The following is a 13,411-nucleotide window of genomic DNA, read 5'->3' on the forward strand; positions in this document are numbered from 1 at the left end:
AATATATTTTTATTGATTTCAGAGAGGAAGGGAGAGGGAGAGAGAGACAGAAGCATCAATGATGAGAGAGAATCATTGATTGGCTGCCTCCCGCACACCCCACACTAGGGATCAAGCCCGCACCCAGGCACATGGCCTGACCGGGAATCGAACTGGTGTCCTGGTTCCTGGGTCAACGCTCAACCACTGAGCCACACCCAGCTGAGGGTCGCAAAGTTTAAGAGCACAGAGTGTTGGCAAGGAACAACTGAAACTCTGCTAGCTCTCCTGCACAGTGGGTGGAATATGAACTAGAACAACCTTTTTGGAAAAGAGGTGGTATCTACTAAAGCTAATAATGCAAGTTACATGATAGCCCAGAAAGGCCTCCGCTAATTAAATAATGAACACAAATGCATGCATGTCCACCAAATGACATATTATTAGAATGTTCATAGCAGCACTGCTTGTAAGAGCCCCAAACCAGAAGCTAGCAGTAGTGAAATGGATAAATTACAATATTGCCCCACATTAGAATACTATACAGCAATGGGAAGGAATAATATTCCACTATACGCAAAGGTATGAATCAATCTCACAAACACGTTGAGCAAAAGAAGCCTGAACAAAATAAGGTCATATGCCTGTTTCACTTGAATCTATTGCTGCGTAACAAACTTAGTGTCTCAAAACAATGTTTTACTATTTTTCATGATTGTGTGGAATAGCTGTGGTTTTTCTATGTCATCTGAACTTGGCTGCAGATTTGGTGGGGTTGGAAGGTCCGAGGCGGCCTCATTTACATATCTGGTGGTGCTTGGTTCTTCTCCATGTGGCCTCGGCCACCTTCCTGACAGACCTGAGCAGCATTCCGAGAGGGTGAAAGTGAAGCTGCGAGGCCTCTGAAGCCACAGCCGCACAAGCTGCACAGCGTTCACTTTCCTGTCAGTCAAACCAAGTGAAAAGACCAGTGCAGGTTTGAGGGGTGGGGAAATAGGTCCTACCCACTGAGGAGAGCAACTCACATTGAAAGGGTCAGACACACAGGGAGGGGAGAAATCTGTGGCCACACTTGCCATCTACTACAAAAGAGTCTGATGCCATTTCTATAAAGTAGAACCGGTTTGTTGTTATAAATCCCTTATCAGATGTGCCCGGAGGGTGGTATGAGGGAGGCCATCGAGGTTCCTGGATATATTATGGCTTCTTCATCTAGGTACTGGTTACTAGTGTGTTCAGTTTATAAAACCTTAAGATGTCTGAAATGGTTTATGATTGTATACTTGAATTAAAAGTTTAAAAAAATATATGTAATGGCTTGGTGGTGGTTCATTTCTCTTCCAAGTCACAGTCCGGCTGGTCAGGTTGTTGGAGCAGTTCAGGTCCTTGAGGTGATTCGGGGGCCCAAGTTCCTTCTTTTTTGCTGGTTCATCATCTTGCCCTTGCCCGAATAGTTGAGCTGTTACTGGCAGTCTGCTTTCTAGCTAGTGGACAAATGTGTTTCTTTCAAGCTATAAGGTGGAAGTTACACACATCACTTCCACTCACCACCCACTGACAAGAACTTATTCTCATGGCCACACCTAGCTAGGAATGTAGTCTGAGCCGGACAGCCTGTACCCAGAAGTGCCAATTTCAGGAAACAACTAGTAGTCTGTGTATTTTTTATGATGAAGCTGTTCTTTAATAATTATGTTTCAAAGGTTACTCAGAAATAGCTAACTTCCTTTTTCTCAGTGTTAAAAGGTTAAAAACACCAAGTGCCCTGAGTTTTATTCTTGTATTTCCTGTGTCAAAATGAAGGCCAATAATCATCACCACTCCTCCTTCGATATATAAATATACTTAAATGATAAATGTGTAAGCAAAGACACAGATGTATTAAATACTGACTATAGAACTGGTCAGGTTCCAAGAGCTTATATACTTTCCCGGTGGAAAAAGGTCAACTGTCTTTGGAAAATTCCTTACTATGATTTCAGAGGGGCAGCCTCTGAAATGAAGAGTCCAATGAATGAATGAATACATTTCAGCAGCCTGTATAATAGGTGCTGAGAGAACCTGTTTAGCGCATATAACACTGAATTTTTTTATAAAAACATTTACATTTATTAATCTATTTTCTACTTAAAATGCACAAATAAGGAATTTATACATCGAGCACATGCGTAGAGTTTAGGGAAACGATTTTATCGGTAATAGAACCCTGCTAGTCCATCAGAGGCCTACTATTTCCTCACAGTATGTTCCCTCTCACAGCAGCCCTGGGACCCCCTCCCAAACCACTCCCTTGGGTTTTCTGATTTACTGCTTGTCTTCCTTCTAGAAGAAAGGGTCAACTGTAGCACTGATAGGTGCTCTAGAACTTTCCCTGAGACATCTGTCTATTGCTCCTAGGCATCTGGCCAGGAAGATCTCTTTGGAGCCAAAAAGTTAATAACTGGTCTAGAAAATACACAATGTCATGGTCTGTGCATTTCTAAAGCGAACTTTATGACATCATGCAAAGGCAAAGGCAAAGGCAAAGGGAAAGGGAAAGAGAGGGAAGTAATCTGGCTTTGAGTCAGGCTGACCCAGGTTCAAATTTAAGTTCTTCCCCTTCTTACTCATGTCTAACCTTGGGCAAAGGACTACATGTCCCTGGGCCTCAGCGTCCTCATCTGTGAAATGGGAATAACAATAAGAATCAGAGTGAGAATAAACCTTTAGGTGCTCAATGAAGCAGTTTCCATGCTTACTATCCCTTTGTGTTTCCAGAGTGCCAAGGGCCATAACTTAAGGAATCAAAGGGGAAGCTGAACAATGACTAAAGTCTTAGAAAATAAGATCAATGGAGGATAGATGACTGGTAAATGTGTGGAAAAGAGCATTTGGTCTGGAAAGAGGGCAATAAGTACCAATGGCTACCATTTATAAGCACCTGGTACCTTGCTTGGCATTAATATAGTTCTATTCAGTCCTCAGAACAGCCCCATGAGGAATCCATGATTATGGCCCCATATAACAAGTGAGGATTTCATAACTTGCCCAAGATCCAGCTAAATGGAGAACTGGAGAGTCAAATTCAGGTTTGACGCTTTGCAGTAGCTTAAGATTCTCCTGCCCAGGCAGTGGAGACAGCTTGAGGGAGCTGGACTTACAGAGGAGCAGGAGGGAGACAGGAAGATGGCTGTCAGCCATGGGCATCAGGGGCTGGCAGGGGCCACAGAGACAAATGCACAATCTTTCTTTCATCAGAAAGGGAATCCCCCGGTGGCAGGTGCCTCAGGCGTGGGCTTACCTGAAGGCAGGAGGGACTCTATTTTCCCTGGAGGAAAGTGGGCTTGTGAGTACCAGGTGAGACTGATCTCCTGGGGGCCACACAGGCAGATCTGAGCACCCTGCCCCTCCTCGCTGCGGGGCTCAGTGGGAACACACAGTTGAGTCCATGCCTCTACTTTTTCCTAGATGTCCTATTGTCATTGCAGATACTCCCTTAGCCTCACTCTGGCCATTCCCTGGAAAGAGTTTACATAAAACAATAAAAATATTAAAATGTACAAATAAAAATTTTTCAGCATTAATCCCACAACCTCTCCATTTTCTTATCCACAGACGCAGTTTGATAACTCCTACAATTCTGACAAGGTCCTTGGGGTTGTCGGCCTCTTCAAGCCATCTCAGGTCTGATTTTCATGTAACCTCCGCGCTGATCTGGCAGGGATCTGCCACCCTCTCTTCTACTATTTTGAGTAGAAGCCAAGGTTTTTGCTTTCTTGCCCTCACTTTGCTTCTTCCCATTGCCGAGGAGCAGTGACTGGAGCTGAATCTCGTGTCTGCAGTCTACTTCCTCTATGGAGCTGCACTGTTCTTTCCCGTGTGGATAATTTTGAAGCAAACAAAGCAGAGTGTCTCTCCCCCTTGCTTTTCTTTCTTTTGTGGAGACATGGAACAGGTCAGTTCAACAGACTCAGAGCGTGTGTCTTGAATCTCACAGAGGCCTATGACAGAGGCCTAACAGGTCACCATTTGAGCCATAAATATTTTTTCTGAAGAGCAGTCCCAAGAGCTCGCTAAAACTTGCATTTGGATTTAACGTAGATTGAGAACCTTATGTTTAACCCATGTCTCTGTCTCTAAACTCTGTACCTGATTTTGAACCACTGGCTTCACATTGACTTCTAACACTGATATACCTTCTAAGACAAGTGAACCTAAACAAAGAACACCAACCGCACATTGCCGTACCCTGAAGATAACATGGAAAAGCAAAGCCACACTGGGAAAGGAGAGGCCATGGCTTGATTTTGCCCAGCAAACGTCTCTTGGCCTCAGAATACTGCCACTTCCCGCAGTTCCAGCCCTGAGCTGTGGTCCACTCTGAGCAAGTGAATTCCTCTGCGGAAACTTGCACATAATAAGGAGATGGTGTCGCCAACGGCCAGGGAGGTCAAAGGTCCTGATCCATCCAGAGACAAGGTGAACAGGCAGGCTGGGGGGAGGAAGTGGGAAACCAGCCACTTAGGCCAAGAGTGCAATATCATGAAATGCTGTGTCTGTAAGAATTCCACGTAATGAAAGCAAGTGCTGTATGTCTCCAACCCACACAACAGAGGCACCCCATGCTTTAGAGCAGGGGTCCTCAAACTTTTTAAATGGGGCCAGTTCACTGTCCCTCAGACCGTTGGAGGGCCGGACTATAGTTTAAAAAAAAACTATGAACAAATTCCTATGCACACTGCACATATCTTATTTTGAAGTAAAAAAACAAAACGGGAACAAATACAATATTTGTATTGGCATGTGGCCCGCGGGCCGTAGTTTGAGGACCCCTGCTTTAGAGGAACATGCACTAGCAGGGAAGTCGGTCAACCCCAAGACTTCGACTATCGAGAATGGCACACAAACCAAACAGGATGGCTATATGCCACTGAGAAGTGTGTTCAGACACGTGGGGCCTCCCTGGCAAGGACATGTTAAAAAAAGTTGCTCAGCCCTGGCCGGGTAGCTCATTTGGTTAGAGTGTTGTCCCGATATGCCAAGGTTGCGGGTTCGATCCCCAATCAGAGCACATATGAGAAGCAACCAATGAATATATAAACAAGTGCATCCACAAATCAATGCTTCTGTCTTTCTCTCCCTTCCTCTCTCTCTGTCTGGAAAAAAAAAAAGTTGCCCTCAGTTACCTGCCCTGAGAACAAAGTAGGGTCAGGACGAAGGAAAACAGACAGGGACACGGGTTTTCATTTAGGCTTCCCAGGCTCTCCTCCCTTCAAGACAACAGAAGACAGGGAACCTGAAGGGCAGTCAGGGGTTTCCAGCGGAGCCAGTCTTCCTCCACCTGCATTTCAAAGCCTTCTCACACATCGGGTGGGCAGGGCAGCACTTCAGGTCTTGTTCCCCCTGGTCTCAGGTTTATGCTAATGAAGCTAAAAAGCTGTTTCTCCCACTTCCCACATCGAGGTGAAGGTGACGGAGAAGGCAACTCCAGGGGCGGGCACAGCGGGCTGTCCTTACTATGTAAGTTTAGCTTGTGTGCCCCTTGACGAGATCTCACCTCTTTCTCTGAGGGAGCTACCCTACCCTCCTTTGATGGGACCCGGATTTCTGGAAGGTTACTGTAGGAGGGACTTGGTTTGAGGTTTTCTAAAGTAATGCTATTCTTGTGTTTAGCAGAACTGTGTCCAGGACAGAATAGCATGGAGGCAGCAGGGTGGAAGGAAACACAAGCTTTATTCATAGCATTTGCCAAATCTTGTGGCATAAATACTCCCACTATGACCGTATTAAATATCCCTGAATACTTAACAATCAGCCATGAGGAGCTGGATCGGCACACCCCTGCATCAACAACTCCAGGGAGCTGTGTTCCCTAAGACACTATTTTCTCTGGTGCTTTAAAGTGTCATGACGATTTCAAAAACCTTAGCTGCAGAGTCAAAACGGGGCACAGTCTTTCTGAAACTATCTTTACTCCACCTCACCCCACCAAGAGCTGAGGCTCATTTTAGTCCTTGAAAAATAAATTTTAAAATGGCAATTTCTGTTCTCTTTTCCAGACATTTTGAGCAACACAAGTTAAAACTTGACGAGGAATTTTAAATAGAAAGAATATAAAAGCCAAATATATTTGAGCTCTTAGGGATGAGTCTGTACAATATGATAGAAACAGCTATGTAGCCTCTAGCCGAGGCTGAACAGAGATTCCGGTATCTGGTGTCATGTCTTAACCAACAGGGGGCTGAACAGTGGCAGGACAGGCGTGGTGTCCTGAGAAATGGAAAGGAAGTTTTAAGGAAGCCTTTGAGACTTATCTTTAAGAAGCACTAATAGTAGGGTCCTTACCTCCAGTATCTTGGTTCCAAATCTTCACCTTGCAGTCGTGTGATGAGGTAGCGATTACAGGCATCAAGGCCAATGCTCTTGGTAGAAAGACACAGGATGCCACAGTCTGGAAATGCCCCTTATACTCACATATTCTGTTCCGCGTCTGTCTTAGGTCCCACAACTGCAAAGTAATGACATAGGCTACCTCAGATATATACATTTCCCCAGCTTCATTCATTGATATCTATCGCCTCTCCATCTCATGGCCCACCTGTTCCCTCCACTTACCTACTTCTGTAGCTACCCTTACCTTCATCCATCCCATCTACAACACAGCCAACCATCCATCCACCCAGTGATTATTTTAAGCACCAACTATGTCTCAAACAACCCTGGTTAAGAATGTGCCTGAAGGGTTGTTGCCTCATTAACATACTGGTTAGGAAAGCGAAGCTCCAAGTCCTACAGCATGAGAGAGTATGAGGTTACTGACTTTCTATGACAACTCAAGAGCTATCTTATATCAGCCTCTTGGTATCTGTGGGTCTCGTGGGGACCCCACAGTTAGGAGCATCTTCTCATAAGTACATGCAGGCACAGAGCTGATTTAATGCATAGTCACTAAAGCTTGACTACAAGTGAGGCGCCAGTCCTGCCAGTCCCATTCTTTGCTGATACAGATCAGACCACACCTGGAGAATAATGTTCAGGTAAGAGAGCAAACTGAATTGTGTCCAAAAAACAATGAAATTACTGGACACCCTGTCCTCTGAGGAACAGTGTAGGAGCTGGAAACGCTTAGCTTGAAGAAAAGATGCCACATCAGCAGCCTGGGATTTAAAATCTTGACCCAACACTTTCCAGAGGTGTGTCTTGTACAACTTGCCGTGTCTCTATTTCCTCATCTGTAAAATGGGAATTATACTACTTGACTCACGTGGTGGTGGTTTTTTAAAAATATATTTCTATTGATTTCAGAGAGGAAGGGAGAGGGAGAGAAAGATAGAAACATCAATGATGAGAGGGAATCATTGACTGGCTGCCTCCTGCACGCCCCCCCACTGGGGATCGAGCCCGCAACCCGGGCATGTGTTCTTGATTAGAATTAAACATGGGATCCTTCAGTCCACAGTCCGGCGCTCTATCCACTGAACCAGACCGGCTAGGGCTTGCGTGGTTGTTTTAAGGATTAAATGAGATAATACATGTAATGTGCTCAGCCCAATGCCTAGGCCAGTGATGGCGAACCTTTTGAGCTCGGCGTGTCAGCATTTTGAAAAAACCCTAACTTAACTCTGGTGCCGTGTCACGTATAGAAATTTTTTGATATTTGCAACCATAGTAAAACAAAGACTTATATTTTTGATATTTATTTTATATATTTAAATGCCATTTAACAAAGAAAAATCAACCAAAAAAATGAGTTTTTTGATGGTGTCATAGGTTCGCCATCACTGGCCTAGGCTGTAAGAAATGTTTGATAGTCCTGACCGGTTTGGCTCAGTGGATAGAGCGTCGGCCTGCGGACTGAAGGGTCCCGGGTTCGATTCTGGTCAAGGGCATGTACCTTGGTTGCAGGCACATCCCCAGTGGGAGGTGTGCAGGAGGCAGCTGATCGATGTTTCTCTCTCATCGATGTTTCTAACTCTCTATCCCTCTCCCTTCCTCTCTGTAAAAAATCAATAAAATATATTTAAAAAAAAAGAAATGTTTGATAAAATGGGAGCTATAATTATTCTATTTAGATACTAGATGACCCCTTTAACTGGTATTCTACTATTAGGAATCCAACGTACTTTGGAGGAGCCTATCCTGAAATTAATTGAAAGGAAAGCTAAATGGTTAAGGGATGGGGTGGGCCCTTGATCAACACTGAAACTCCAACTTCCTAAAGAGCTTGAACCTCCTTTACTGTGACCACAATGAAAACACTTAGTTCTTCACACAGTCCTTCTTCTTTCTAAGCTCTGCTGGGAGGACGGACATCAGCAGGCCAGTTCTAGGATATAGCCTTCTTGACTCTCATCCCATTCCTCTTTCCCAAACCAATTCAGAAAGCCCTCGGCTGATGGGCCTTTCTTGAAAGAAGTATTTGGAATGCAGAGGATCACTTATAGTCTGCACTCGGAATAGACCTGAGCCATTAGCAGACCTGCTGTGCAGCCCAGTACAAGTTATTTGCTCATCAACAACCAGACACCTGGACTGGACATGACCCCTCACCGTGGCTTCGCAGCCTTCTCCTCCAAAGCCACTGCTGCAGGAGAGACACCTGTGTCCGTCCTCACTGACCTCGCAGTAGGTCTGAACGTGTTGCTTTGCAGGAAATATATGAGCCACCTGGAGCCCCCGAATGTCCCATAATCTGAAAGAAATTACAGCAAAAAAATGAGTTTATAGTAAATGTGTCTGAAATATACCATAATCACCTGCAATCATAAGTCTTGGCTCTTTGCTGCTTCGGCCAGTCAGAATGGAGTCATAATATACCTAAAAATAGCAGCTTGAACCAGATCAATCTTGGAGACTCCAAGCTGGCAGGAAATAACGAAATGACATCTGAGTTCTTTCTATTTTGAGATCTAGTTAATAGAAATTTAGACCAAGCAACTTAATTATATAAGCTAATTTGGTCTTTTGGGGTGCTGCCTTCAATGGAAAGAAGATATTTCTGTGCCTGTGATTTTTAATTTTTAAAAATATTTTTTTATTGATTTCAGAGAGAAAGGGAGAGGGAGGAAGAGATAGACACATCAATGATGAGAGAGAATCACTGATCGGCTGCCTCCCGCACGCCCCACACTGGGGATTGAGCCTGCAACTTGGGTATGTGCCCTGACCGGGAATCGAACCATGACCTCCTGGTTCATAGGTCGACACTCAATCACTGAGCCACACCGGCTGGGCTATAATTTTTTTAAAAAGATACTTATGATAGTACAGAGGAGCAATCATCCTTCCAGATTCATAAACAAAAGATTTACAGACTTGGTCAACCTTGGCTATGGGGTTCACTGGGGAGTACTTTATTTACCTCTTGTCTCATTCCTACCATTTTCTAAGTAGAATCTCTTCTGATAGCCACAGTTTCTAGTCACGCTCTCTAGTCTAAGAACAGTTGACTTCATTTGATTCCCCTGATGGCGATTCCCCTGCTTTCTCAGAGAGGGCTTTGCCTGAGGGCTGGGTGACTGGGAATGTGAGGACCTGAGCAGGGCCAGCAAATAAAGCCAGGCCGTTCGAAGGGGTGGGAGGAGCAAGTGACTGATCCTGAGGTTAATCTGACTGTTCACACAGCTACACAGCCAGGGCGGGTGGAATCAGCTGCTTTGGGTTTTTCCTGGCCTGGCTAGCATTCAGCCTCTACACAGAGGATTCCATGGGGCCAGATCAGAGAGGCCCCAGGACCAGTGAGGGGCAAAGGGGCAGAATGCCCTCGCAAGGGCACAGCAATGCAGAGAAGCAGAGTGGGAATGGAGTCGTGTAAGCGTGGGAGCCACAAATCTTCACCAGAAACACTGTCACTGGTGCTCAGTGAGCCCACCTGATGGTTTTATCTTCAGAAGCCTGTAGTACATATGGTTCTCTGGGGACCCAACACAGGTGAGTGACCTGGAAGAAGCACAATTTTCAAAATGTCTCCAGACCAAGTCATTCCTCTGCTGGAATTCCTGTAAACAGTGCTAAATAGCATCTCTGTACCACTTCTCAAGGACGCTGAACGAGGGAATTTGACTTGGAGGAAGGGGTTTCATGTTTTGCAGACACCCACCAGTCATGCTCTCCTTGCATCTCCTTGGCTATCAGCATCAACAGTAGCAGCTGGGCCAGTTGTGAGTACCCCAATGCATGCAGGCGCTCTTAGAATGCCTGAACCCAAACGCCTGGTAAAGAACTGCTGGTCTGTGGCAGCCAGGGGAGCAGTCCCCGCTGTAAAGCGGGGCCACTGAAACCACAGTGTAGGCCACAGAGGGTTGAGGAAGGGCTCTTCTTGCACTTTATCTCTGCAGCCCTCCGGTGGGCAGGCATGAAAGACTTTTCAAAACAACCCAAGGTAACAGGATTTATGCACACTGCACATATCTTATTTTGAAGTAAAAAAACAAAATGGGAACAAATACAATATTTGTATTTGCATGTGGCCCGCGGGCCGTAGTTTGAGGACCCCTGCTTTAGAGGAACATGCACTAGCAGGGAAGTCGGTCAACCCCAAGACTTCGACTATCGAGAATGGCACACAAACCAAACAGGATGGCTATATGCCACTGAGAAGTGTGTTCAGACACGTGGGGCCTCCCTGGCAAGGACATGTTAAAAAGTTGCCCTCAGCCCTGGCCGGGTAGCTCATTTGGTTAGAGTGTTGTCCCGATATGCCAAGGTTGCGGGTTCGATCCCCAATCAGAGCACATATGAGAAGCAACCAATGAATATATAAACAAGTGCATCCACAAATCAATGCTTCTGTCTTTCTCTCCCTTCCTCTCTCTCTGTCTGGAAAAAAAAAAAGTTGCCCTCAGTTACCTGCCCTGAGAACAAAGTAGGGTCAGGACGAAGGAAAACAGACAGGGACACGGGTTTTCAGTTAGGCTTCCCAGGCTCTCCTCCCTTCAAGACAACAGAAGACAGGGAACCTGAAGGGCAGTCAGGGGTTTCCAGCGGAGCCAGTCTTCCTCCACCTGCATTTCAAAGCCTTCTCACACATCGGGTGGGCAGGGCAGCACTTCAGGTCTTGTTCCCCCTGGTCTCAGGTTTATGCTAATGAAGCTAAAAAGCTGTTTCTCCCACTTCCCACATCGAGGTGAAGGTGACGGAGAAGGCAACTCCAGGGGCGGGCACAGCGGGCTGTCCTTACTATGTAAGTTTAGCTTGTGTGCCCCTTGACGAGATCTCACCTCTTTCTCTGAGGGAGCTACCCTACCCTCCTTTGATGGGACCCGGATTTCTGGAAGGTTACTGTAGGAGGGACTTGGTTTGAGGTTTTCTAAAATAATGCTATTCTTGTGTTTAGCAGAACTGTGTCCAGGACAGAATAGCATGGAGGCAGCAGGGTGGAAGGAAACACAAGCTTTATTCATAGCATTTGCCAAATCTTGTGGCATAAATACTCCCACTATGACCGTATTAAATATCCCTGAATACTTAACAATCAGCCATGAGGAGCTGGATCGGCACACCCCTGCATCAACAACTCCAGGGAGCTGGGTTCCCTAAGACACTATTTTCTCTGGTGCTTTAAAGTGTCATGACGATTTCAAAAACCTTAGCTGCAGAGTCAAAACGGGGCACAGTCTTTCTGAAACTATCTTTACTCCACCTCACCCCACCAAGAGCTGAGGCTCATTTTAGTCCTTGAAAAATAAATTTTAAAATGGCAATTTCTGTTCTCTTTTCCAGACATTTTGAGCAACACAAGTTAAAACTTGACGAGGAATTTTAAATAGAAAGAATATAAAAGCCAAATATATTTGAGCTCTTAGGGATGAGTCTGTACAATATGATAGAAACAGCTATGTAGCCTCTAGCCGAGGCTGAACAGAGATTCCGGTATCTGGTGTCATGTCTTAACCAACAGGGGGCTGAACAGTGGCAGGACAGGCGTGGTGTCCTGAGAAATGGAAAGGAAGTTTTAAGGAAGCCTTTGAGACTTATCTTTAAGAAGCACTAATAGTAGGGTCCTTACCTCCAGTATCTTGGTTCCAAATCTTCACCTTGCAGTCGTGTGATGAGGTAGCGATTACAGGCATCAAGGCCAATGCTCTTGGTAGAAAGACACAGGATGCCACAGTCTGGAAATGCCCCTTATACTCACATATTCTGTTCCGCGTCTGTCTTAGGTCCCACAACTGCAAAGTAATGACATAGGCTACCTCAGATATATACATTTCCCCAGCTTCATTCATTGATATCTATCGCCTCTCCATCTCATGGCCCACCTGTTCCCTCCACTTACCTACTTCTGTAGCTACCCTTACCTTCATCCATCCCATCTACAACACAGCCAACCATCCATCCACCCAGTGATTATTTTAAGCACCAACTATGTCTCAAACAACCCTGGTTAAGAATGTGCCTGAAGGGTTGTTGCCTTCCTCATTAACATACTGGTTAGGAAAGCGAAGCTCCAAGTCCTACAGCATGAGAGAGTATGAGGTTACTGACTTTCTATGACAACTCAAGAGCTATCTTATATCAGCCTCTTGGTATCTGTGGGTCTTGTGGGGACCCCACAGTTAGGAGCACCTTCTCATAAGTACATGCAGGCACAGAGCTGATTTAATGCATAGTCACTAAAGCTTGACTACAAGTGAGGCGCCAGTCCTGCCAGTCCCATTCTTTGCTGATACAGATCAGACCACACCTGGAGAATAATGTTCAGGTAAGAGAGCAAACTGAATTGTGTCCAAAAAACAATGAAATTACTGGACACCCTGTCCTCTGAGGAACAGTGTAGGAGCTGGAAACGCTTAGCTTGAAGAAAAGATGCCACATCAGCAGCCTGGGATTTAAAATCTTGACCCAACACTTTCCAGAGGTGTGTCTTGTACAACTTGCCGTGTCTCTATTTCCTCATCTGTAAAATGGGAATTATACTACTTGACTCACGTGGTGGTGGTTTTTTAAAAATATATTTCTATTGATTTCAGAGAGGAAGGGAGAGGGAGAGAAAGATAGAAACATCAATGATGAGAGGGAATCATTGACTGGCTGCCTCCTGCACGCCCCCCCACTGGGGATCGAGCCCGCAACCCGGGCATGTGTTCTTGATTAGAATTAAACATGGGATCCTTCAGTCCACAGTCCGGCGCTCTATCCACTGAACCAGACCGGCTAGGGCTTGCGTGGTTGTTTTAAGGATTAAATGAGATAATACATGTAATGTGCTCAGCCCAATGCCTAGGCCAGTGATGGCGAACCTTTTGAGCTCGGCGTGTCAGCATTTTGAAAAAACCCTAACTTAACTCTGGTGCCGTGTCACATATAGAAATTTTTTGATATTTGCAACCATAGTAAAACAAAGACTTATATTTTTGATATTTATTTTATATATTTAAATGCCATTTAACAAAGAAAAATCAACCAAAAAAAATGAGTTCGCGTGTCACCTCTGACACGCGTGTCACAGGTT

The 13,411-nt window shown here is 45.2% G+C and overlaps 1 protein-coding gene across 5 annotated transcripts in view; it reads right to left on the bottom strand.

Annotated features, from left to right (window-relative positions):
* Positions 1-397: 397 nt before the first annotated feature.
* WDR31 (WD repeat domain 31) overlaps positions 398-13,411 on the bottom strand; it is a 30,336-nt gene continuing 17,322 nt past the window's right edge. For 3 of the 5 annotated variants that reach the window (XM_014540966.1, XM_014540967.1, XM_014540968.1), the window contains one exon: positions 11,259-12,128. In XM_014540966.1, the coding sequence (XP_014396452.1) occupies positions 11,937-12,128 (192 nt within the window). In that variant the 3' untranslated portion in view covers positions 11,259-11,936. Of the gene's footprint in view, positions 4,451-11,257; positions 12,129-13,411 lie in introns of those variants that run through there. The other 2 variants (XM_014540971.1, XM_014540970.1) reach the window with 2 other exon arrangements.

Source organism: Myotis brandtii, unplaced genomic scaffold (genome assembly GCF_000412655.1).
Source record: "Myotis brandtii unplaced genomic scaffold, ASM41265v1 scaffold2514, whole genome shotgun sequence".
Lineage (NCBI taxonomy): Eukaryota > Metazoa > Chordata > Mammalia > Chiroptera > Vespertilionidae > Myotis > Myotis brandtii.